This window comes from Agelaius phoeniceus, chromosome Z, assembly GCF_051311805.1.
Source record: "Agelaius phoeniceus isolate bAgePho1 chromosome Z, bAgePho1.hap1, whole genome shotgun sequence".
NCBI classification, from domain to species: Eukaryota; Metazoa; Chordata; class Aves; order Passeriformes; family Icteridae; genus Agelaius; species Agelaius phoeniceus.
Window position 1 is genome coordinate 58,713,801 of NC_135303.1, and position 22,455 is coordinate 58,736,255.

The 22,455-nt window shown below is 38.3% G+C and overlaps 1 protein-coding gene across 3 annotated transcripts in view; it reads right to left on the reverse strand.

Moving 5' to 3' along the window:
- Positions 1-22,455, reverse strand: part of LOC129132686 (transducin-like enhancer protein 4) — a 98,916-nt gene that overhangs the window by 54,335 nt on the left and 22,126 nt on the right. For all 3 annotated transcript variants that reach the window (XM_054652093.2, XM_077171349.1, XM_054652092.2), the window contains exons 5-6: positions 12,871-12,933; positions 4,766-4,840 (exon numbers count right to left, since the gene is read on the reverse strand). In XM_054652093.2, coding sequence (XP_054508068.1) covers positions 4,766-4,840; positions 12,871-12,933 — 138 coding nt within the window. The remainder of the gene's footprint in view (positions 1-4,765; positions 4,841-12,870; positions 12,934-22,455) is intronic.

Sequence of the window (22,455 nt, forward strand, 5' to 3'; positions counted from 1 at the left end):
TGCTGCCCCACTTTAACAACCTGTGTACAATATACAGCAGACCACCAACTTGTTTTACAGAATTTAAGCTTCAACCACTGCTTATAACACCTTGAATGCGCAATTCAGAAGGGCTGGAGAAAGAAGTGACTGTTGTCCCCATGCTACAACACTTTTGTTCTAACTGCCCTCGCTCATCCTCCCTGACACTACCATTTCTGAATGCACACACCTGGGCAGGAACAACTTTTCCATGCAAACTGTGTGTACTGGTTCACGTAGAAAACCCTCGCTCCTCCTCACAGCACCTGCACACACGTGAGCCAGAAGCAAGCTGCCATCTGAGAGAAGCAGGAGATGCTTCTGCATGTTAAGCAGCATTCGGCATCTGCAGCCCCAGACAAGGCAGCACAGTAATCATGGCAGACACAGAAGCCAACTCTTCATTTCAAGTTGTACTTATCTGCACCACCCCACTTTCAGAGGCTTCTGTGCCTATTTTCTAAACAGCTGTTGTTCTCCAGAGCTGTAAAACAATCACTCTCTTGAAAACAAACAAAAATTATGGACCTTTTGAGATAGGTCAAACAAGCACCTTAGCCTCAAATGGGTAGAAATAGTGACAAACAGTGCATTTAAGAAGAAACCTTTTAACATAGTAATTATATGTGACAAGACAGAAGGCGTCCTTTCTTTCAGTAGCTGCCATTTGCTTATTTTTTAAGAAGATAATGAAAGTGGCATGATAAAACAAAATGCTTAAAAATTAAACCAAAGCCATTCTTTTTTCACTCAGATGCATAGAATGGTAAAGAAAAAGAATTATTTCAATCATTTCCTTAGTAATACACGTAATATTTAAATAGATTTAATAGTGCTGCTCCAAACCAATGAATTATGAGTTTAAAACCTATTAAAATGTAATGTTTTTTTTCCTGAGCTGAGGGGAGAGAGATTTAAATTCACTGAATTTTAATATTTCAGCTTGAGCTGCAGGAGGTAGAGAAAGTCCAAATGAACTATTCCATCAGCATCATTCAAGCATGAACATTTTAATCAGTTTTACTTCCTTGGAGTTCTCCAACACAGTTTACGCTGTCATTCTGAAAGCACTTAACACAGAGGGTGTGAAAAACCACCAAGGCTTGTTATTGCCTTCACAATTGATGGCAAATAATTTTGCAGACTTCCTATCATTAAAATGTCACTGCTAAAAATTGAGGTTCAGCATTTCTTGTGCTAAACTGCATTTTCTTTGAACATCATCACATACCTGTTCTTAAGTTTTTGGCACATTTATCTCTCTCCATGTGATAAGCAGGCACACAAGCCTTCATTTCTGCCTTACTGTCCAACTGCAGTTGAAAAAATACTATTTTAAACAGAAAAAAATCCTAAAAAGTTACAAGTTAATTGCCTGGCTTCTTCATTAAAATGTAACCACACTCACACAGCATGTTCCAATCATATAGTATAATGGATTAAAGAAAACAAACCTCAACATTTTAAGAAAGTTAGATGACTCAATTTATTAATACAGGAAATGAAAACATCATTCCTAATTAGATCATATTACTGATTTAAGGCTACGATTTGTGTGCTGTTCCAACAGCGCAATCTTGCAGATTCTAATGTAAAACACGGCAGCATGACACATGACAAGATCAACTGGATATATCACACTGCTCATCCTGGAACACCCTGCCTGGGAAGTAGCTCTGGATGTGCACTACAGACTGCCCTGAGCAAGAGTGCTGCAACACACTGCCCATGGCAAACACCAGAGGTAGACCCTGGATGCCTGCAGATTTATAGTCTTCCTGCAAGCATGCTTATGATGCATCCAGTTTTGGTTTAGTTTTTCTCGCTGCATCTCTCCAGAAGATGATAGATGATATTTAACTTGTTTGAGCCCATCAATAGTTTTAAACTGAACATGACCTGTGAAAGAAGTCATTATAACTCTGTTTCATTCCATTAAACATAACTAGTTTATTGTCAGGAGAACAGGCAGTCTCTCTGGGTCCTGGGCTCACTTCAGTATTTTGCATTTAAACTGCATGGATCAGTGATTTGGTTCATTTACCAATGAAGATAGAATAATATTGCAAAGTTAAAAGGTGCTTCATCAGATTCCATTAAATCAGAGCACATTCATACAAAAATACATACATGTGAAACACAAAGAGAGATATGATCTGTGCACGTTCAATTCTTTCCATGTGCCACACTGCATTCTGGCAGCATGCATTTTTAACTCAAGGCCAGAGTTGCTCTATTCGAACCAAGACAGTTTAGCATGAGTGAGGTGAACCAAACAAGATGCCCACAAAACAAAGAGAGACCTAAGCTACAATCTCATTTCAAAAACTCCAAATACTGCTTCTCTTTTTGTCTGATACATAGTTCTATGGGTTAAACAAACACTGGGAGTTTTTAATATACCATAGGGTTCAAAGTACACAAACCCTGCCGGACTTACTAAACAGAAAAATAACATAAGACAACATAATCGGATACATAAAAACCCCATTATTTCCAATTATGTTCTTTGTTTTATTTTTATTGGTATTCACATTACAAAGTATGATAAGCCTTTTCTGGCCCCATGCTACATTTTCAGACTTTAAATCTAAGTGCAGACAGAACACTGTTGTGGGATTCTTGCAACATTATCTTAAGCTTATTAGATAACTTGCACTCCTGTTCATTCCATTTTTAAAAAATTAATCACTAAAAGACTGCATGAGATTACTTATCTCTAAACCTAATGAGTACTCAATTTCAGTCTGTATTGCTCCTGTTTTTCTAAAATTAAAGAGGAACAGACATTATTTCCTCAGTCAACATAGAACAGCTGAGTGAAAAAAGGCAGGTAAAAATCAGGCTTGTGAGGGAGGCAAGGGCTAGCTGACTTTAATGCACAAACCCAAATCCGAGAGTTTAGAGAAGTTTGAGACAACAGAATTTCAGTTGACATGAAAAGACAAATTCAGACAGGAAGAGAAAAGAAAATTTACTTCTGTCTGGTGGGGGCAAGACCAACAGAATTATTGCCAGGCTCCCAGACAAGTGTTTCATCTGTTTATTTTTATTCTGTGTGGTTTAGTGGTTCATGAAAGCAGGACAAATTTAAGTAACTAGTGTGATGGCCAGTATTTGTAACATCACACACTTTACACTTGCTTCCTTTACTAGAAATCAAATTTCTTTTTGCAGTCTGTCTAATGCAAAGGTGAATTGGCAAAAACGTGCACAGGTAGACTGTGAAGTCACACATGCTACAAATGCACATGCAGCACACACATATAAAAGCTTTAACAAAGAAGCCAACCTTTAGCTACTTACTTAATACAAAAATGTTAATAAAAGGCAATATTTTTGGTTAGGTAATGAAAACTAATTGGGAAATTATTCATTTCCCACTCTCCCCACTGGAGCATAATAGACATACAACAAATGTTATTCATGATTCTACACGATGCGCTCTGATTCACCCCCTTCTTTCTAACGGGCACTTCAGAGGAAATAAGGGTTACTCTTTTCCATTTATAATTTCTAATTGACTACCAGTGCTTTCTTGTGGTCAGAGGTATACAAAATAGAGCTAGAAATAGCCTATTAAAAACAAGCTACAATCAGACCGCTGCTCTAAACTACTGTCAGCAATGATCAGAAAGTCCTGATTTCCTTGTTAAAAGACAGAGGCATAATTGAAGCCATATCTTCACTTCAGATTGATTATTCGGCGACCCTTATCCACATCTTCATTCAGCAATTTGAATTTTAATGAAAGTAAATGGAATAATTAGCATTTCAAAGTGTGTTTGATACACTGAATAAAAAAGGAAAAATACTTTTATGTTTAATCTATACACAAAAGAAAAAGCATTTGGGAGGATGCAGAAGATACGAAGTACAGTTGTAGTGTCTTCATTAGAATAACTAAAACAACTGCTTGCTTCAGCTGCATAATTATACAAGAGAATAATGTGTTATTAAGCTGTGACTTCTCACCTTTATTTTATGTAGTGTGAACACCCAGATTTTTTGCTGTTATGTCTCTTCTCCAGTTACAAAATATAAACACTGTGGCTGCCCACACCTATAAAATCTCTGTACCTGGCTAATACCACTGTCAGCAAAGGTTTTACAAGAGGAGCTCCATGCACTTTATTTATAGATGACTAAGAGCAGGACACCTATAAGCACAGTGGGGATGAGTTTTTCTGCTGCCCATCTTGATTGTGTGCTTGGTATTTTGGTTTTGGTGGGTGTGTTTTGGTTGGTTGGTTTGGTGAGTGGGTGCTTTTTTTGGTTTTTCTAAAGTAACAGCTATTTTTTAATGTAAAAATAAAAAGTGTGGTTAATACTCAGAGTCTTGAACCAACACACAGAAAAAGATGTGGGCAGCAAGGATGGGGAAAAAAATCTATCATATCAAGGGTACCTGTTACCATGGCTGCAGAAGCAGACTGGCAGGTGGTATGCAAAGGAAACAATGTTACTTAAATAGAACAACAAAAAAAATTACAGGAAAAAACAAATACTGAGCCTGCTTTGGGGAATAGATACAACACAGACATTAATTACCCCATTAGTCTTCTTGGCACAGTGCAAGCAAAAGTCTTCAGCTAGTAACCAGCTTTTATGAAGGTCAAGCTACTGAACTTCACTACTGCCCACAACTTTTGCCCACCTGATGGAAATGAGTTCATGCAAGAGAGAAAGAAAAAGAAAAGCTATTTACAAGCACTATCAGAGCTAAAATGGAAAGACCACATACCCCAATGATTGCGTTCAGTTCTGCCATGGTCACTTGTTTGGCACGCTCCACAGCCTGCACCACTTGTTGCTGGTGCTATAAATGAAGATCAGAAACAGAATAAAATTATTTGTTTTCTAAATTATTTAGCATAGATTCTTACTTTTACTGTCCTTATTTGCTTTTCTAAGACATGCAGGATCTGAAGTAACTGCTCTCTAATAGACAGTCACATTGTGTGTTGATAAGCAAAAATATATAGGCAAGGGAAGGATTTTTACCTTTATGCCATTACATGCTGGGAATTACACCCCTGCTTCCCAAAGAGCTCTTTCACAACCTGGCTAAATGGGAAACTGTCTTCCTTTTGTTCATCAGCACGGTGTGCTTTTGAATTTAAATACCATCTTCAAATGTATAAGCCTCTTTCCTTACAGCCATGGAAACTTTATGAATAAAGCCCACCCAGTTTCCTGAAAAGAAAGGTGTATCTTTTCAACAAGCACATGGCAACCACATCACTGAGGAATATACAGATTCTCCTCCTAGGTACATTTCAATGCAGCCCAACTATAAGAAAAAAAATTAAAATGGCATTCACAAATCTGTCAAACATGTGAAAGAGAACTAATTATTTCAATCCCCAACATGTAAATTTTAATAGCTTTAAAAAGTCCATCAAAAACACATGGTCTAATTAACAACACAGTTTACAAGCTCCAGTGGTTTTATCAGTTTGAGTGATACTGTATTCCTGCACTAAATTCAAAATTGCTCTATGTTGAAAGCTGACTGGTATTTATTTGAAAACATCAACTACAAACAAAATAAGGTTCTCATCTTGCAACCAGATCCATGGCTGTTCAGACCACCACCAGTGGCAAATTAATCTTCACAGGCAGCCTCGCAGAATCAGCATGACACAGAACAAGTAGGTGCAAGGAGGGGTCATGGAGAACTGCAAGTAGGTTGTGTGATCTGCACTGAGAGTGAGACATCGATGATTTACAGCCACAGGTTGAACAGAAAAAGGAGGGAGGTCCTGACAATCTGGAGAGGTGTGAAAACTGTAACAATGAAACACCAGCTTTGCATCAAAACCAACATCCAGATGTGTACAAAGTTTAAGGGAAAGGTTGAGAAGGTCCCTTTAAAGATTCAAGTTTGCCCTCCCATGGCTGTGTATATGGGCAGAATGGAGCCAAGGTACAGACCATCTTGTACAGCAACTCCTCCTATGCATCCTCAGCAGAAGCAAAAAGCAGCAAAAAATAAAACGAGGACCCAAATCCTCAAGACCACCTCCAACACAAGAGTTAGATGAAGATCATTGGGACTCCCCAGGGAGCACCCTAAGCCCCACTGCAGGAGGGGCTTAAAAGAGAGGGGCTGTAAAAAAGGGTGCTGCTACTTCAGGGGCTTGGCAGGCCCAGATTTCGCAATTCTCAGTGCAACACACAAACAAAAATTGCATTTTCACTTACAAGCCCTCTTGCATCAAAGTTCTCAGGGCAAAGAAAAACAAACCTAAAAATCCACCCCTAACTGTATGTCCTGGTTTTGGCATGTACAGAATTATTTTTACACAGCAGCCATGAGGTTTGGGTCTGTTTGGGCTGTCCTATACCACCACACCTCGTTGCTTCAGGGCAAAAATAGGGCTGGGCTTCCAGAAGAAATGGCTTTTGGTCAAGGAAAGCATGGTAGCTGGAGGGTCTTTCATTGGTTTTTCATTGTCCTAGGCTTGGTGAGCAATTTTACTTGTACATCAGCCTCTCTCTGTATATTTTTGGAATTAGCATGGTTGCTGTTACTGTCTGTTTTCTTATCTCATGGCTGTTTCCCGTAATTTGTTCTTATCTCAACCCACAATCTCTGACTTTTTTCTCCCATAGAGGAAGGTCGTGGGGGAAGTGGCTGCATGTTTTTTTTCTTAGTGGGAACACTAAACTGGGGAGTGCCATTCCTAACCAATGACACTAAGAAATTCTGATCCCAACTAAGAAAAACAGATAAACACAAGTAATGAAGGTCATAACAAGGTCATTACAAACACTCCTGGAAGGAAGAAAACGGTTTTAGAGTTTGTTTGTTTGTTTTTAAACAAATGAAGGAAATTACTGGAGATCACTTAGAATACTGCTACTTTTTAGGTGTAAACAGAATCACAGAAATTTTGTTCAGTTTTGTAAAACTACACTGCCAGTATAAACCAAATCTGCCCAATCTGTCTTATAAGAATGTAAAGACTAAAAAGCAGGTTGAACATCAGCATACGATGTTCTTGGTATTCAAGAAAAAGAATTGAAAAATTAAAAATGCAGTGTACCCCTACCACAGATATCAGAAAAAAAGGAAATTATGATATTCAAGCACCAAGCTCCTGATAATGTGTTATCAGCTCCAGGTTATCACTTGTTAAGGATAGGTACAGCTTACATCGATTATATAGCTGCAAGCCTGGTGACCCACAACTCTATATGTCAACAGAGTGATTATAAAAATTACACCACTATTTTCTGGTAGAAGTAATTCACACCACAGAATTTTTCATTAATTCATTGAAAAAAAAAACCCCAAAAGAACAAGGCAGAGGTTTGAAAATATTTACTTTTTTAAATAAAAATATTTACTGAGAAATTTACTGTCATCTCCTCTGTCCTACAACAGGCAATGCTTTCTGCACTGAGGTAAAGAAAGCTCTTGTGTATGTGAGTGTTCTATTCCAACATCAATTTACTTAAATCCTGCTCCCAGGAGAAGAAAAAATGTCTAAGGCATCTACAAAAGCTGGCCTAAACCTATCAAAATTATTGTAGAACTTCAATTTGCATCCAGGATTTAGAAAATAAGTCAACTCCACAGAAGTTAGAGTATATTCTGTTCCCTTCCAGCAAATACATAAAGAATAGCTCTCAGAAGAATTTGGGAAAAATATTATTTCATTCTTAGGCCAGAGGAAGAAAAGGTGAAGGGATGGACTACCAAAACCCCACTTTCAGATTTCTGCCAGAGCAGTCACACAGTCCATCTTTCATTGATTCTAATAGGCTTGGGATCAAGACCTCACAGAGAGGAGAAAACCCAAGGGCCTAGTAACACTGAACCTAAATTAGGTACCGTAGAGACTATTAAAATTCTGCTATTGCTAGCTGCTTTAACATCGATTTCATCTTCAGTGGCTTTGTATGCAAAAGACTCAAAATAGATGGTCTGTAATTAGCCTTTCCATCACTTCCAGCTCATTGCAGCAACAGAGGAGGCACTTCCTCAGCTCCCAAAAGCACCCAGGGTTGGGTGACCCTGGCACTACTTCAAGTTACAGACAAAAACCACACACTTGAGTGAAAAAGGGTGCAGGAAAACCTATGCAGGGTTTTGAAGAGCTGTCTGCTCACAGTCTTTCTGAAACTGGGGTGGGCTGGGAGCTCTGTGTTACCAGCCATGGCTCCAGAAACAGGCGGGGATCTCTACACCTAAAGAAGGAACCCAGCTGGGTCCAGGGACTCACTGCAACTCAAAACCAAGGTTTTGGGAGGGGGCAGGGAGCCCAGGGCCCACTGAGCAGGATGGCAGCTGGCTGGCCCAGCCTGAATTGGTACCCAAGGATGGATAGTCCCAATACCTACTACATGTGCCTGAACACCCTCCTGAGCCAGCACAAGCAGCAACAAGCAGCATTATGTTAAAACCAAGCCATACACATCCGCCTGTTCATCAAGTTATCATGTAGTGATTTACAGCCAAGTGAAAACAGCAACAACAAAAAAGGGTTACTTTTTCCCCAACCAAATATAGATACAGGGTTGCAACTTTCACACACATTTAATGCTAGACTTCCTCTGTGCACACACAAATGACAGATCTGGGTTTTTTTAGTTGTGGGAAAACAGTACTTTGCACTGCATTTAACATGCCAGAGCAATGAGCTCGATACCCTGCCCCACCTGTCACGCAGACTAGTACTGTTTCTCCTTTCTCACTTTTTCTCATTTCTTCTCCCCTTTTTGCATTCTACAGTGAGCAGTGTGCCTGTACTTGCCTCATTTTGGAAAATCACTTCTTTTAAGTCTCACAGTGTGTAGCAACAACTACAGAGACCACAAGAAGAACCTAGGCTTTTTCACCATCCCATTGTCTCACCACGCACTTGTCACCTAGCCCTGGCTTATGCACGGGCACTGCAACACGGTGGAAAATTCCCAGGCTTTTCATAACATGTCAGCACTCTCCACAACTCCTAGTGACAGGGGGAGCTGTGCTGACAGCAAGTGAGCAGCCAAAATTTCCCCAGGCATGGACACAATTACACTGGTGTTAAAACCCCCTAATTACAGCCTGTCTTCACGGTTGCCACCAACATCCAAAGCAAACCTCACTGAAAAATGTGCTTTGAAGAAGCAAGCAGCCTCTGCTATTCCTTACTTGTATTATTTTGTTGTTTATGATACGTTTAGAGGTAGTACAGGTCTTGCTTAAGAACTGCAGCACTGCCCTTCTTGGAAACCCTATTTAGAGACAGCATAATGAGACAAGGCCATGCCAAAAATGCTAGTGAGAACTGGAAAGCAAATACACATTTACCATGGAGTACAGCACACACTGTAAAAGCTACAAGGGACAAGTTGGGTCACTGCATCCAGGCACCATAACTCGGACAAGATATAATAACTACTTCAGAAAAATGTGAGAGCATTATTAGCAATATATCCATAAATTGCTAATGAGATGCATTCCTTGGCAGAAGGATTACAGATCTCTCAGAGTTTCCTTGCATTTACTGTTTAGCTCTAGTCTGGGGCAAGTCTGAGATGGAGGCAAATAATTCTGTCTTCTCAACCTCACATCTCAGACCAAAAGCTATTTCCTCTCGATCAGTATCTAAGAACTGCTGCTCTGCTTCTACATAATGGATCTCATACTCCTCATTCAAATTTACTGGACTTTAGAAACACCTCTAAGGGAAGTATGGACAAAGAAGAGCAAGCATATTATGGTCCACACCAACCTCTTAAAAGAAAAACCATCAACTGATATCAAAAAGTTTGAAAAGAGAAGACTCCAAGCAGAATTTCCTCTTGATGTTTACATGTTTGCATGCCAGTGCTTTGCATTTTATTACACTAGAAGGTATATTTGACGACCTTAGTGTGCACAGGGAACTGAAGATGCCTCTTAAAAAACAATCCATCTAGCTAGTTATTAGCTAGCTCACTGGCAGTTGGAAAGTAAAGTGAACCTCCCAAAAAAGTTTATTACAGCCTCCTTCAGCCTTCCAAAATGTTTACATTGAGGCATGTAAATTGACTTGCTTCTCAAGCAGCTTTTGCAAGTAGTGCTGAGCTCCAAGTTGCCACAACTACAGCATTTGCTGTACATCAGCCAGCTTGCATGTGTTTCATGAATATAAACACAGACAGTATTTACTCAAAAGAAGGTGACTGTGATATGTATCTCCAGACACACTGAAGAAATGCCACTATCCAACACTGGAGGTCATTCAGCACTTAGCCCACAATAACAGCCAAAGGTTGCAACTAGCCACAAATACCACCTTGAGCAGACAGGAACTAGCCCCAGCTTGAAAACCACAGAGTTGTGAAAGTGTCATACTCTGCTGAAGCTAAATTCAGTTGAGAAGTGACAATTAGCAGAGGCACTGTCTATGGCTATAGACATAAAATTAATTGCACTGTACTGGCTAGGTCATTCAAGCATGGGAACACTGAACTATCTACCAACTGCAGCAGATTAAACTAAATTAACTGAATGACCACAACCTACACCCAGGCAGGCACCCCTTTCATTTTATGCAATAGGAACTGCTTTGAGCACTCTGGTATCTCACTGTATCACACAGAGGTGGAAAATGACTGTTGCAGCACAGGAAGCCCAAAACCACAGCAGAAATTGAATACACATTGCCCCTGAGATCCATATCACATTTTTGACCACAGAATCACTCTTTCCCCTACAAAAATGGGAAGCTTGTATTTCTTGGTGCTGTTTTTTACAGTCTGCCTAAACTGGAATAAATGTAAAAACAAGGTATCAGTTGACTCTGTGTTTAGGCAGGTTAAAAACTTTGTTTTAAATATATGCTTAGATGATGTACAGCACAATAAAACTGACTGAGGCCTGGAGAATTTACTGAATACTTTACTGGACTGCCCCCAGAAACCAAGCAGACAATAGTACACAGTAGGGTGATGTATTATAAATGCATCCTTTTCACAAGAACTCTATGTGATTTTGCCCACAATTTCTTACTTCTAAGTGAGTTATCACAAGCCATTGATTCCTTACAAAGTTAACAAGCAATAAGACAAGTTAACCTGGTGCTATTATGAGGCAATAATGTTGCCATCAGTGCATGCAACCACTGTATTTTGTTCATTTTTCCCTCAGGCACAATATAAAGAAGCCTGATCACATTTTTCAGCCACTATTCTACAATTAGACTGCATGTAAAATGCATAAACAGCAAAAGCATGCTGCAATTCAATTCTCTATTAATCTGGATGATGAAATAAAGAGACTTCCATTAAGACATTAACTTTTTAAGGATACAAATTAGAGAGAAAGCAAGACTATTAGCAAACTCAGACCTGAGGCTCAGTTCCCTTTTGACACATCAGTCAAATGTATGCCAATATATACTGATTTAAATATGTATTCTTACTTGAAGAGGTCAAAAAATCATTAAGATTTTCCTAAACCCATTACAAAAAAGTCACTGGCAGTGGTGCTGTCAAGACACATGAAAAGCTTTTTTTATGCTTTCCCTCTCAATCCTTCCCTGCTGTCTGTATACGGTATGTTACCTCCGAACAGCAAATAAAACCATGTAACTGCACCCTATAGAGACTCTGAAGCAGTCAAAATACAAAACAGCTATATGTTTTAGATCTGTGAAGGATTTGAATTCTGGTCCTCCAGCAATGGAGCAAGAACATTACACATTATTTAGTTTCCACAAATCCATCTTCATAAGCAGAGAGTACAGTGGCACTCACAAACACTGTCAGGTTCAAGTTTTGATGGCATAGTTCTTGTTTCAAATATACACAGATAGACACACGTGTGGCGTGCACAAAGCTCATTAGCTGAACAGCAATATGGAGCACACAACGTCTCATTTGCAGCCAGCTGAGCAGCTCCCTCAAAAAGCACTGGCATTTTATGTAACAACTGAAAAGCCAGGAGGAAGTCACATCGTGTTCTCAGGCATGACGTTTTACAGATGCAATACAAAAAAAATACATCTTCCAATTCTGTCTTTGCAACTACATATTGTATTAAAATGAAACTGTGTGCTAAATTGATGCACACAAACCTGCACCAACAGATCCCAGTGTCCAGTCCCTTTCCTTTAGAGGGGTGGACAAGGGAGGCCAATATGCACCAAAGGTTTCCTTTCATGAACCACACTTCCTACTTACTTCACACACGCCAGTTGCTCGGAAGTTTCCTCATTAGCTCCCATCTACTCCCCCAAATCCCAGCGCCTTTTAAATTATCTACAATGCACTCACAATAATACTAGCAAATCATAATTTGGAGAAAATTAATGGTTAGAGAAATTAGCTCACAGTGAGTTTCAATTTTCTGTTTCTATTTCCCAAATACACAAAAACATAAAAGGATTTAAGGTAGGAAGTAATCAGGGATACAGAGAGGAAAAAAGCCAGCATAAAAACTGTGTTTCTATGCCTGCTGTGTTGAACATCACTATTCATGTATCAAAACAGAAGTTTCTGACGAACTTTAAAGTTCACTGCCAAAGATGGAGCACAAATTATGCCTTTCTAGCATTTTTGCAAGCTGTCTTTGATTTCAGACCCACAAAATCATAACTGCAAGAGAAACTACATTGTATGTTGAAGAAAAGTATTTAAACTAAAATTCTGCTTTGACATTACAATACATGCCATTTCATAAATATATTTAAATGATATTTTAATAGGCTTGAAGATAATGATGATAAAGTGATAACAGCACAACGGAAAGTCATCTACAAGTGCCAAGAGATCCATAAGGAAACAGTCTCAACACAAAGTCCCACATTTGTAATAGATACAATGATGCAATCGTTTAGATCAGAAGCAGTACAAATGACTACCTACCTCTTGGGACAGGAAGGGAATGACTTGCGCACATATAGCATTCAGCCTCTTGACAATTTCTGCCTGTAAGTCACAAGAAAAAGAAGTTCAATTACATAAATTCTCAAATGCAGCTGTCACCCATGAACCCTAAAGAGAAATTTGTTTTCTTTCAACTCTGGCCATACTCTGGCCAAGAGATGTTCTCAAAATAACAAAAGTGTTTGCACAGGGATCCAAATGTACTTAGGAAGCTAGTAATTTCTGGCTAAAATATTTTCCTTAAAACCACTATTTCGAACTGATACAAAGTGTAGTTAATTTTGATTACATAATCACAGGCATTTAAAGAACAGAATCTTCAGGACATGTAACAAAAAAATTGTAAACAAAATTCTGTGTATCAAACTGAACTCTCTCTTATGACGCAAAAGGAAGGATCACTTCAAATAAGAGCAATGCCATTGTAAGCAAAGGGAACAAATACACCGTTTACTTGTAACAATGCATATCATGAGAACATTAGATTGCAGTATACAATCTTACTGATAATCATTCTACCATATATTTCAGAAAGGAATACTGCAGCCTTGTAACACACTTCTGCTGTTATCTATTCTCCTGGTTAGTAGTAGCTACTTTCATGTGGCAACTGTAACCACAAATTAATAATACACGATGTTTTATTTTCATATCAGAGATCAATTCTCTGTATTTAATCTAAAAATCTCAATAGAGACAGAGGAGGTCTGTTTAAATAATGCAAGAATTACAGCTCCAGAAGCAGAATATTCAAAGCCACATAGACTTTCCTACCATAAATCATAATTTTCTTACACTAAATTCTAATCAGGGTCAGTTCCTCATTTTACAATCGGAGAGAATGCTTTTCCTTTTGCAAAGTCACGAATCATGGGATGAAGACATACTAACGTGCAACTTAGCATTCCTTCTTCTAAAAGCAAACCTTCCAGCCTTTTTGCTATGCTGTCTTTTAAATAGCAAACACTTGGAAAAGAATCTGCAGATCAGGAAGGCTCACAAGCAGTACTAAAAAGTCAGAAGTTCATATAAAAAAAATCTGGGTTCAAGGAATATTACAGTTAAAAAGCTATGTAACCAGCAGATATGGTTTGCAAGAGGTAAGAGCACATGTGAAACTAACTCTGCCCCCTTGTGCATACTGCGTGATACACATTACTTAATACATACTATTTTGGAATACACTTCTCCCTTTCTCTGAAATCCACCTAGATTCCCATATACTATTTATATAGCAATTTCTATGTTAAACTGTCCTTGTATCTCCTCACTGGTCTTCACTGTTTATGCAATTCCTCATATCATTAAATTTACGCATTTTAATGATTTTTTCATATTTGTTTACTACATCTTTTCTATTTATTCAGCAGCATAGGTATCTTATCGGATACTTTATAATATGTTCTGTTCAGCAAAAATTTAAATTATCCACAAATTTCAAATACATCTATAATATCAGATATCCCACAAGGCAAAACTTAAATATTCTTTTAAATAGACAGCATTCACTACACTAGTTGACAAGGAGATTTATAACTGCTTGTTACACAGAGCAGCACAGGGAGTGACAAGTTGTGGGCACCTAAGTTTCAGCCAGAAAGACTACACAACCCAATACAGCATTACTTGAACAACAGCATTTGATTAAGGAAATGTAGACTGTAATAAAAGGCACAGCTGTAAAGTACCTCTTCTTAGTGGTTCTTAGTAATTTCCAAATTTTGGGTTCCAGCCACACTGCTATTTTTTTTTTTTGAGAAATCTCCTGAGTGCCCTAAAGCCAGTGAGAAAACTACACATTCAATTCTTCAAGGCTTTTTCACATGAGCAGAAAATTCCCCAGTGCCCCTGTCTTGGGGTAAGCTGAAGCCACTCTGACCTGCCATTTAACATACACATGTGCCTTCATAAAAAACAAAAAAAAGGCACATCATGCTTTCTTCTGCTGCAAAACAACTCCTCCCCATCTTTAAAATGCCTGTCACAACCTTGCCCTGCACAGCTCCCCAGGGGTAGCCATTGGAAAATCCCTTTTCTACCACAGTTACATCAGCTAGATACCTTTACTGCACTGCTAAGGAACCGAGAAAAAAAACAGCTCGAAGAGCCGTGCAGGAGCTCAGCGTCTAATTTTAAAAAGCTTGTAGATTCATAGATTTTAAGGCCAGAAGGGACTGTTACAATTGTCTTATTTGACCTCCTGTGTAACACAGGCTGTAAAACTTCACTGGCTTCCCCATCAAACCCATAAATTACCGTTCAGCTAGAATATAGCTTAGTCAACAAAAATAATTGTATTCAATTTACTTTGAGGCATTTCTTCTCAAGTAAGGTATTCAACCACAGATACTTCAAGTTATTTCAGTTATTATGTTTTTCTTTTGATCACTTCTCTCCCCTCTCCCCAACAGATGTATGTCTCCCTTCTACTGCTCTTCTGGCCAATGTGGGCTGAAATATATTTGCTCAATAGAAAAATTCACCTCTGGCAGATTCCAAACCTGGGAAATGTTCAACTAAAAAGAGTTTTCTAAAAAGCTGTAAGTAACTGAAAACAGGTGGCTGAATATGTACAGTTACACAACAGCAATAAATCTCTTGATATCAATCCCACTGGAGTGCAGAACGAGTCCTTGCATGCTGTATGCAGGGAAGTGAGCTGATGGAGACAGCACCCAGCTCAGCCTGTGGAGAAGAAAAATAGCTAAGACAGGTTCAAGTGATGTCAAAACATCCCTCAGCAGCATTTCTCTGCTAGGCCAATCACAACAAAGCCAAAAAGCCCTTGCTATGCCGAAGTGTTTGCATTTTTTCTTTATTAAAACAGTCTTCACTTTCCCTAACAAAAAGCATCCCCAGTTGCTTTTATGGTTGTGTATACAGTTATCATCCTCCAAACTCAGGCAGCAAGGAAACAGCCCAGCTGAGCAGCAGCAGACTGCAGAGACACAGCATGACTGAGACACAGACTGCCTACCTTTGGAGACCACATGCAGTCTGAAGGAATAAAGGAAAACACTGTGTACATGCACAAATGATAGGAAGGTACACACTCTGTACCAAGAAAAGTCTCACACTAGACATTTTCACATGGTAAATATGAAGTACACTCTATCTCAATACTTCAACTGTTTCGACAATTAACTGCAGGAGATAATGCCACAGCAACAGGCTTGATTGTCTTCCACAAAACATACAGGAGAAAGGAGTTAGCTGCCAGAAGCTAGTTGGATGGGATTCTTGAGATGCTGCCCTGAAGCTTGAAGGTGTAGGTACTGATGACATAGATTAGCATCTCAGTAGACCTATTCCTAGTACCCCTGGAGGAAGCCTGGAAACTCATTCTTCTTTGCCTAAGGTACAAACTCCAACACAAGGTAAAGCACAAATTCACATTTCTACTCACACACACTTTTACAACCCTACATTTGAACAACAGTTCAGGATTTCTTTTTTCTGTTAGGCATCAGGTCAATAGGTTTTTCATGATCAGTCTAACTGCCAGGAGAAGGAGAAAGTATGATTTCATAAAACCAGGCATCCAATTCCTTACACAGTAAGTCAAAATTGCCTCGGAAACGCGGCTGCTTCCAGAGTCATCTAATTTTACCTCTTTTGTCCCATAGGACCAGGCTTTAGAGAGGCTTCATTTATTTACAGGCCCTTCCACTGGGCTTCAGTTATCAGCCAGCAATGCTGTGGACACACACACTTCTAATGGCCTATGTTTGAAACCAAGTCTAATCTGATGGCGCAGTGCCCAAACTCCTTTTCCAGCATAGCCATTAAAGGATGTAGGTTATTGCTGTTGTCACCATTGATATTTGTCATTGTAATGTAATTAGGGCCCTAAAATGATGCATTACAGCCCTTGGCACAGCTTCTATTAAAATCTTTTCTTCTGCTCACTGAACTGCGACCTGCTTTCTGATGAATAACAGACAGACAGCTTTAGGGTGAGGAACAGATTCATCAAAGTAGTATTTTCCAGCTCTGGAAATAAAATAAATAAATAAATGAGTACAAGGGCAACCTAAAAAGAAAAACACAAGGGGGGGATGAGGGGGAAGGAAAGCAAACAGCATACTTGAATTTCATCTGACCACTTGAAATTCTGATTGCATCTAATGAATCTTTCTTAGGACAATATATTCCCAGCCTGTGAATCACATGGTTAATCAGGGCTCTAATCTGCTATCCATCAGCCTATGCCAGCACTGTAAATTCCAATTACATTTATAGGTTATGTGGGTCATGCATTCCCAAACAACTATATTCACGGATATCCCATGTAAACTGGCACGTTTTCTGAAATGCTGTTGTTAGTGTTACTGAATGTTATAATACTATTCAAAGCTTTATGAAAGCTCCGATAAACAACTGCTAAATTATTGCCTGTGGATACAGCGTGACGCTCTGAAATAGCATTAATGGCCCAATAAAAGGGTGACTGCTCATGCCAAAATATAAAAAAGATAGCTTTTGCTGCCACAGTTTGTCAAATCTGTTAACAAACACCGACACTTCTATTACTCCTTTCCCTGAACACAAAAGATGCTTGGTTTTGCATAAAAACACACCAGCATGGAACCAGAAAACATGAAGGAAAGGCAGAAAGGAAAGGCTTGTGCTCAAATCGCCTTTTTGCTTATGCAATGCAAGCTTGTATTGTTTGCATCCTTTGGGAGACACCTACAAGACACTGTTTTAAAAATTTTGATCTCTTTTCATTGACACTTACATGGCATCATTTTAAAAAGAGAAAGATTAAATATTTATTAACTACAATGTTAACTTTTTTCCTTTTTTCTGCATATGAAGAGATTATAATAAATCACTGTGCCAGAATCTGATCCCAGTAAAGTTATGAAGACCCAAATCAGTTAACAGTCCCCTCAGCATTGTTGCAGGGATTCAACACAAGAGCAAAAGCTTAAGTTTCTGATTCAGACAGTGAAATCTTTTTAACCTGAAAGTTAAATGGTACTTTATTTCCTAAATACACTCAAAAACCTGACACCTTAAGTTCAGAAGTGCCTATAAAGCATTCTGAAAAATGTTCAAAGATAAGTCTGTAGATGAGACCATACCTCAGGCCACTTGAGGTGACCCAGTAAAGCTGGGGTTGGAGTACAACCATGGCTCCACAGCTATCAGCTGCAGGAAAAGAGGACCATGTGATGGACCATTAGAATCCTAAATCCCTTTCAGGATGGCAACATAATGGTTTAAGTCAATTTACCCTTGCCACACAAAGCTAAAATAGGGCATAAGCACTCAGTTAAATATGTTCACATGCCTTAATTAGCATTTTAGCATATGTCCCAATTCTTAGCACCGATGGAGATTAAAAAAGAAGCAAGAGTCATATAAACTCCAGTTATTAAAGTATTCAGAAATGTTCTAATAGATAGAGAGTTCAGAATAAATTTGTTGCTCAAAAATATCTATTTACACTCCCTTTTTCCTGGGAAAAAAAAAAACCATAAATGATTCTGTGGAAAAAAGAAAATTGGGATCTTATTTATAGCACATAAACTTTGGGAAAATATTTCCACTATATTTCACAAAGTTCCATGGTTATTACAATTATAAAAAATTGCTGGTAAAGAATTACCACTGGAGCCTCTAGGTTTGTCAGTGGAATGGAAACAAAACTACTATATATGTATTGTTGAAATAAACCAGAATAATAAAACATTATTGGGAAATCCATTTCAGCAGCCAGTAGGAAGAAGAATATATGCAATTACGCTTTCAGAAAAATAATCTGCAACAACTGTTATTTCAGGTTTAATTTGTTCTACACAATGCAGCCTTTGCCAAAAAGATCAATCTAGTTTATTAAGTGCTTACCAAGAACACATGCACACACCCTAAACAAGCATTTCACAAATTAGTGAGAACAAAAAAACATTATTACACTGTATGAAACATACCATGATTCTGAATAAAGCAAGCAAAAAAGCTAATCTTAGTATTTCACAGAAAATTAACTCTTCATTTATAAAGAAGAATGTGTTTTGTTTTAATCACAGACTTTTGTCTGGAAATGCTTACTCCAGTTCTACAGAACTGGAGGAAATACTACAAGCCTTGAATATAAAATTTCTTTTCAGCCCTAAAGGAATGGTGTTTAGAAACCAAGACACAAAGAGCCTACCCTTGTAGTGAAAGCAAGCGGAGGGAAAAGAACTTCTTACTTTATGTCGTAAGAAGGACACTAAATAAAAAAGATCTTATTCACAAAGCCAAATTGCTGATGTTTAGGAGAAACAATATTAGCAATGCATATACAAGCAACCACCATCATCAGACTGCCAAATAACTACAAGTACCATTCCCCACCTCACTTTCCTACCAACTTTTTTACATATCAGCAAAGCTCATAAAGTGATGCAACTTTCCCTTTGCAACTTAATTCAGTGTTTTGTAAGTTAATTTATTTGTCTATTTTGCAAAAAATACTACAAACAGCAGCATAAGCAATAAACTGGAGTGGAAGACTTCTCAAAATCAATTTTCTAATGTACATACTGCTCTGTGGGCTGCTGAAGTGAATTGATAAGACACAGCTTTTATTTAATGTCTTGAGAATCACATGGAGCTGAACTGAGCACAAAAGGATACATCCTGAATCATTCATGATTAAGACAATGAAAAGCAAGTCAACTAGGGTGACATATAAACATGCATCAGGCCTGTCATCTGATGAAGTTGATGGTATTTTGTTAAAATCAACTTACATCAGCAAGCAGGGAAACAGAAATGCACAGCCTGGACAATACCAAAGTTCTTCAGTTTCTCAGGCAGCCATGAAGCTGCATCCTGTCCTGCCCTGATATATGTACCTGCAGAGCATCCAATAAAAGGCTGCAAGTGGAACTTGAAATGTCAAAGACTGGCTTCAATTTCCCTTCCTCAAAGGCAGCAGGAAACACTTGCTGAAAAATCAGACAGAAATGAGTAAAAGGACACTGCCACAGGAAATGCTGTTTCCGTCAGTAGAGCTCTGAAGTCCTCTTTAAGGTACTATGCCTTCACCTACAAGAAATCCTCAGCATTTCACAGCAATACTTTTTTTTTGTGAAATATGTCTTCATTACATAAGGATGAGAACTTTCCACCACTCTCTACCAATTTTTAAACTGTGACTTCACAGTTAAATAAAATACAAAAAAATAAAGTTTTAAACTTACAGACCTATGGCACCACACTAAGGCAGCTTCAGCTCGAAGTTCAGTATTTTGCATCTGTTCCCTAGCTGCAAATAGTTCAGAATTTCCTATTTTAATCTTTCCCATAACTGCTGAAAGACAATAGCACATGCACAATCTTTTATTACTCAGTTTCTGCCCTCACACTCTCTGCCAAAGAGTCTGACCACAGTTCGGCACCTGCTGGAAATGGCACAAGCCAGTCTGACCCTGTCCTTGCAGCTATATGCATATATTGGTTTTAGAATCTAGTTTTAATTTAGTTAGGGGAAGAAAAGTCTCCTATGTATTTATTTACATCACAAGATTTTTTACACTTTGTTTCACACAGGCGACAGGAAAACTAGTCAGAAAGGAATACTGAGATCAGTAGTTTTAATGCTACATCATGAAAAATTAAACAAAGACAAGAAAAGATTGAGAGAGCAAAAACCTGTTCTCTGTAGGTCTGTGTTTAACTTGAGGTGGTGGCCTTAACTGCTCTGAAAAAATATTAAGGGGGTAAGATTTCATTGAAAAGATGAAAATATCTAGCATTTTAATCTAAAAGAAACCACGCTTTTAAAATTTACATATACTGTGCTCACAAAAGAGGGATCTGATTTTTAAAAAATAATGTTACCATAAACACTGCAATAATTTTCCCCACTACAAAATGGAACCGTCAATGTCCACTTCTGACCCTTGTCAGAAATTCACTTTTGTCAGCAAATAGATATAGAGGAAGACTCATAAGTAGCTATAGGTACCTGTTATCTTGCATCCACTCCCTGTATTATGGCTACACTGCTTACTCTGGAGGAGCATGGTTCACATGTTAATCACTTAGAAACCAACATGCTACCAGAGTTGAGAACTGCAAAGACTGTGACAGATATCAAGTTCCACCTAAAAAACTTATACTTTACAGTCCTGATACATGCAGAAAACACTGTAACCAGTGGCAACATACAACAGTCTGCAAGGAAAGAAAATTAAGTTTCTCCAGCAAGTATTGTGGTCTTACAGGTTTTAATGAACTACATAAAACCAATCAATAAACTGATAAAAGCGGCAATCAGAAGTCACCCATAAAAACAACAAATACAATGTGACTGCTGAACTCAAGTTTATTTTCTTCCAAACTCATCTGGAAGTCAGGAAACAGTCCTTCTACATCAGGAACAAGACTATTTCTCTTCCACCTTTGGTTTCCTTTGCCTGCCTCAGCCCTGCAGGTTAGGAAAGGTGGAGTCCATAGTTTGTCTGATTCATTGATAGTCACACCTTGATTGTGTTTGCTTCCAGAAAAGAAAATACTGAGAATAAACACTAATCTATTTGGTGGATTTGTTAATTCCATTTACAAGAATTCTGAGTGTTTGGAAACTTTGCTGTGTATTACCTTCAATTATTCATTTCTTCTTCTTACCCAGCAATTTCTCAATACATCACAAACAGCAGTCAATTAGCTCAAAAATGAAAAGATAGAAGGTTTTTATTTAAAGGAAACAAAATTTTAACTCATAGCCATTACCATGAAAATGAGCAATACTCAGATGCAATTTCTTCAGATTAACACAATAGATTTTAGTATTTGAAACAATAGACAAAAATATTGCCCCTTTTAAGCCAATACAGAACAGCACAATTTTAATATCTCTTAAAGAGATGAAAAATCAGTGCAGTGGATTCTGTGGCAACAGTATTTTCAAGTTTTGATTTGGAATCCTTATAAAGACAGAAACTCAAATAAGGTGTTAGTCTCTCACATTTTAAACCAACTGAAGTATGATACCTGCTAATTCTTTCTCAAGATAAATAAATGATTCATACTCTATCAAATCCCAGTTGCTGGAATAGTGTACATCTGGGAAGCAGAATATATCTAAGACACCTATCTCCCTTTCTGATCTAAAGAGTTTTTTGTTTGTAAAATCAAAATACTACAAGTGGAAGTTTACTAAAATATGTAGGACACATTTCCTTTTACTCCAAATTTAAATGGAAGTTTCAGTTTCAGGCATTGGCTCATGATTTCCTCATGCTTGAGATGGCAATGCCACAGACCTACAGAAGCATCAGCTAAAAACTTCCAGTACCCTGTAGGTCACAGCAGCTTGTCAGTAGAAGCTTACACCATGGATGACACAGCCAGTGAGGATCCCAATTCCCTTTCTCTGGACCGTGTTGCCCTAAAGGTACAAGGGATGGTGCCATGGAGTTGGGGAGCTGAGCAGAATAGCCAACAAGTAAAGGCTGGACATTCCACACTTGACACATTTCAGTATCATCTCACTCTCAGATGATACTGATTGCTACTGGCACTTTAAAAGTAAAAGACTTGCTGAAACCAGCTCAACAGGAG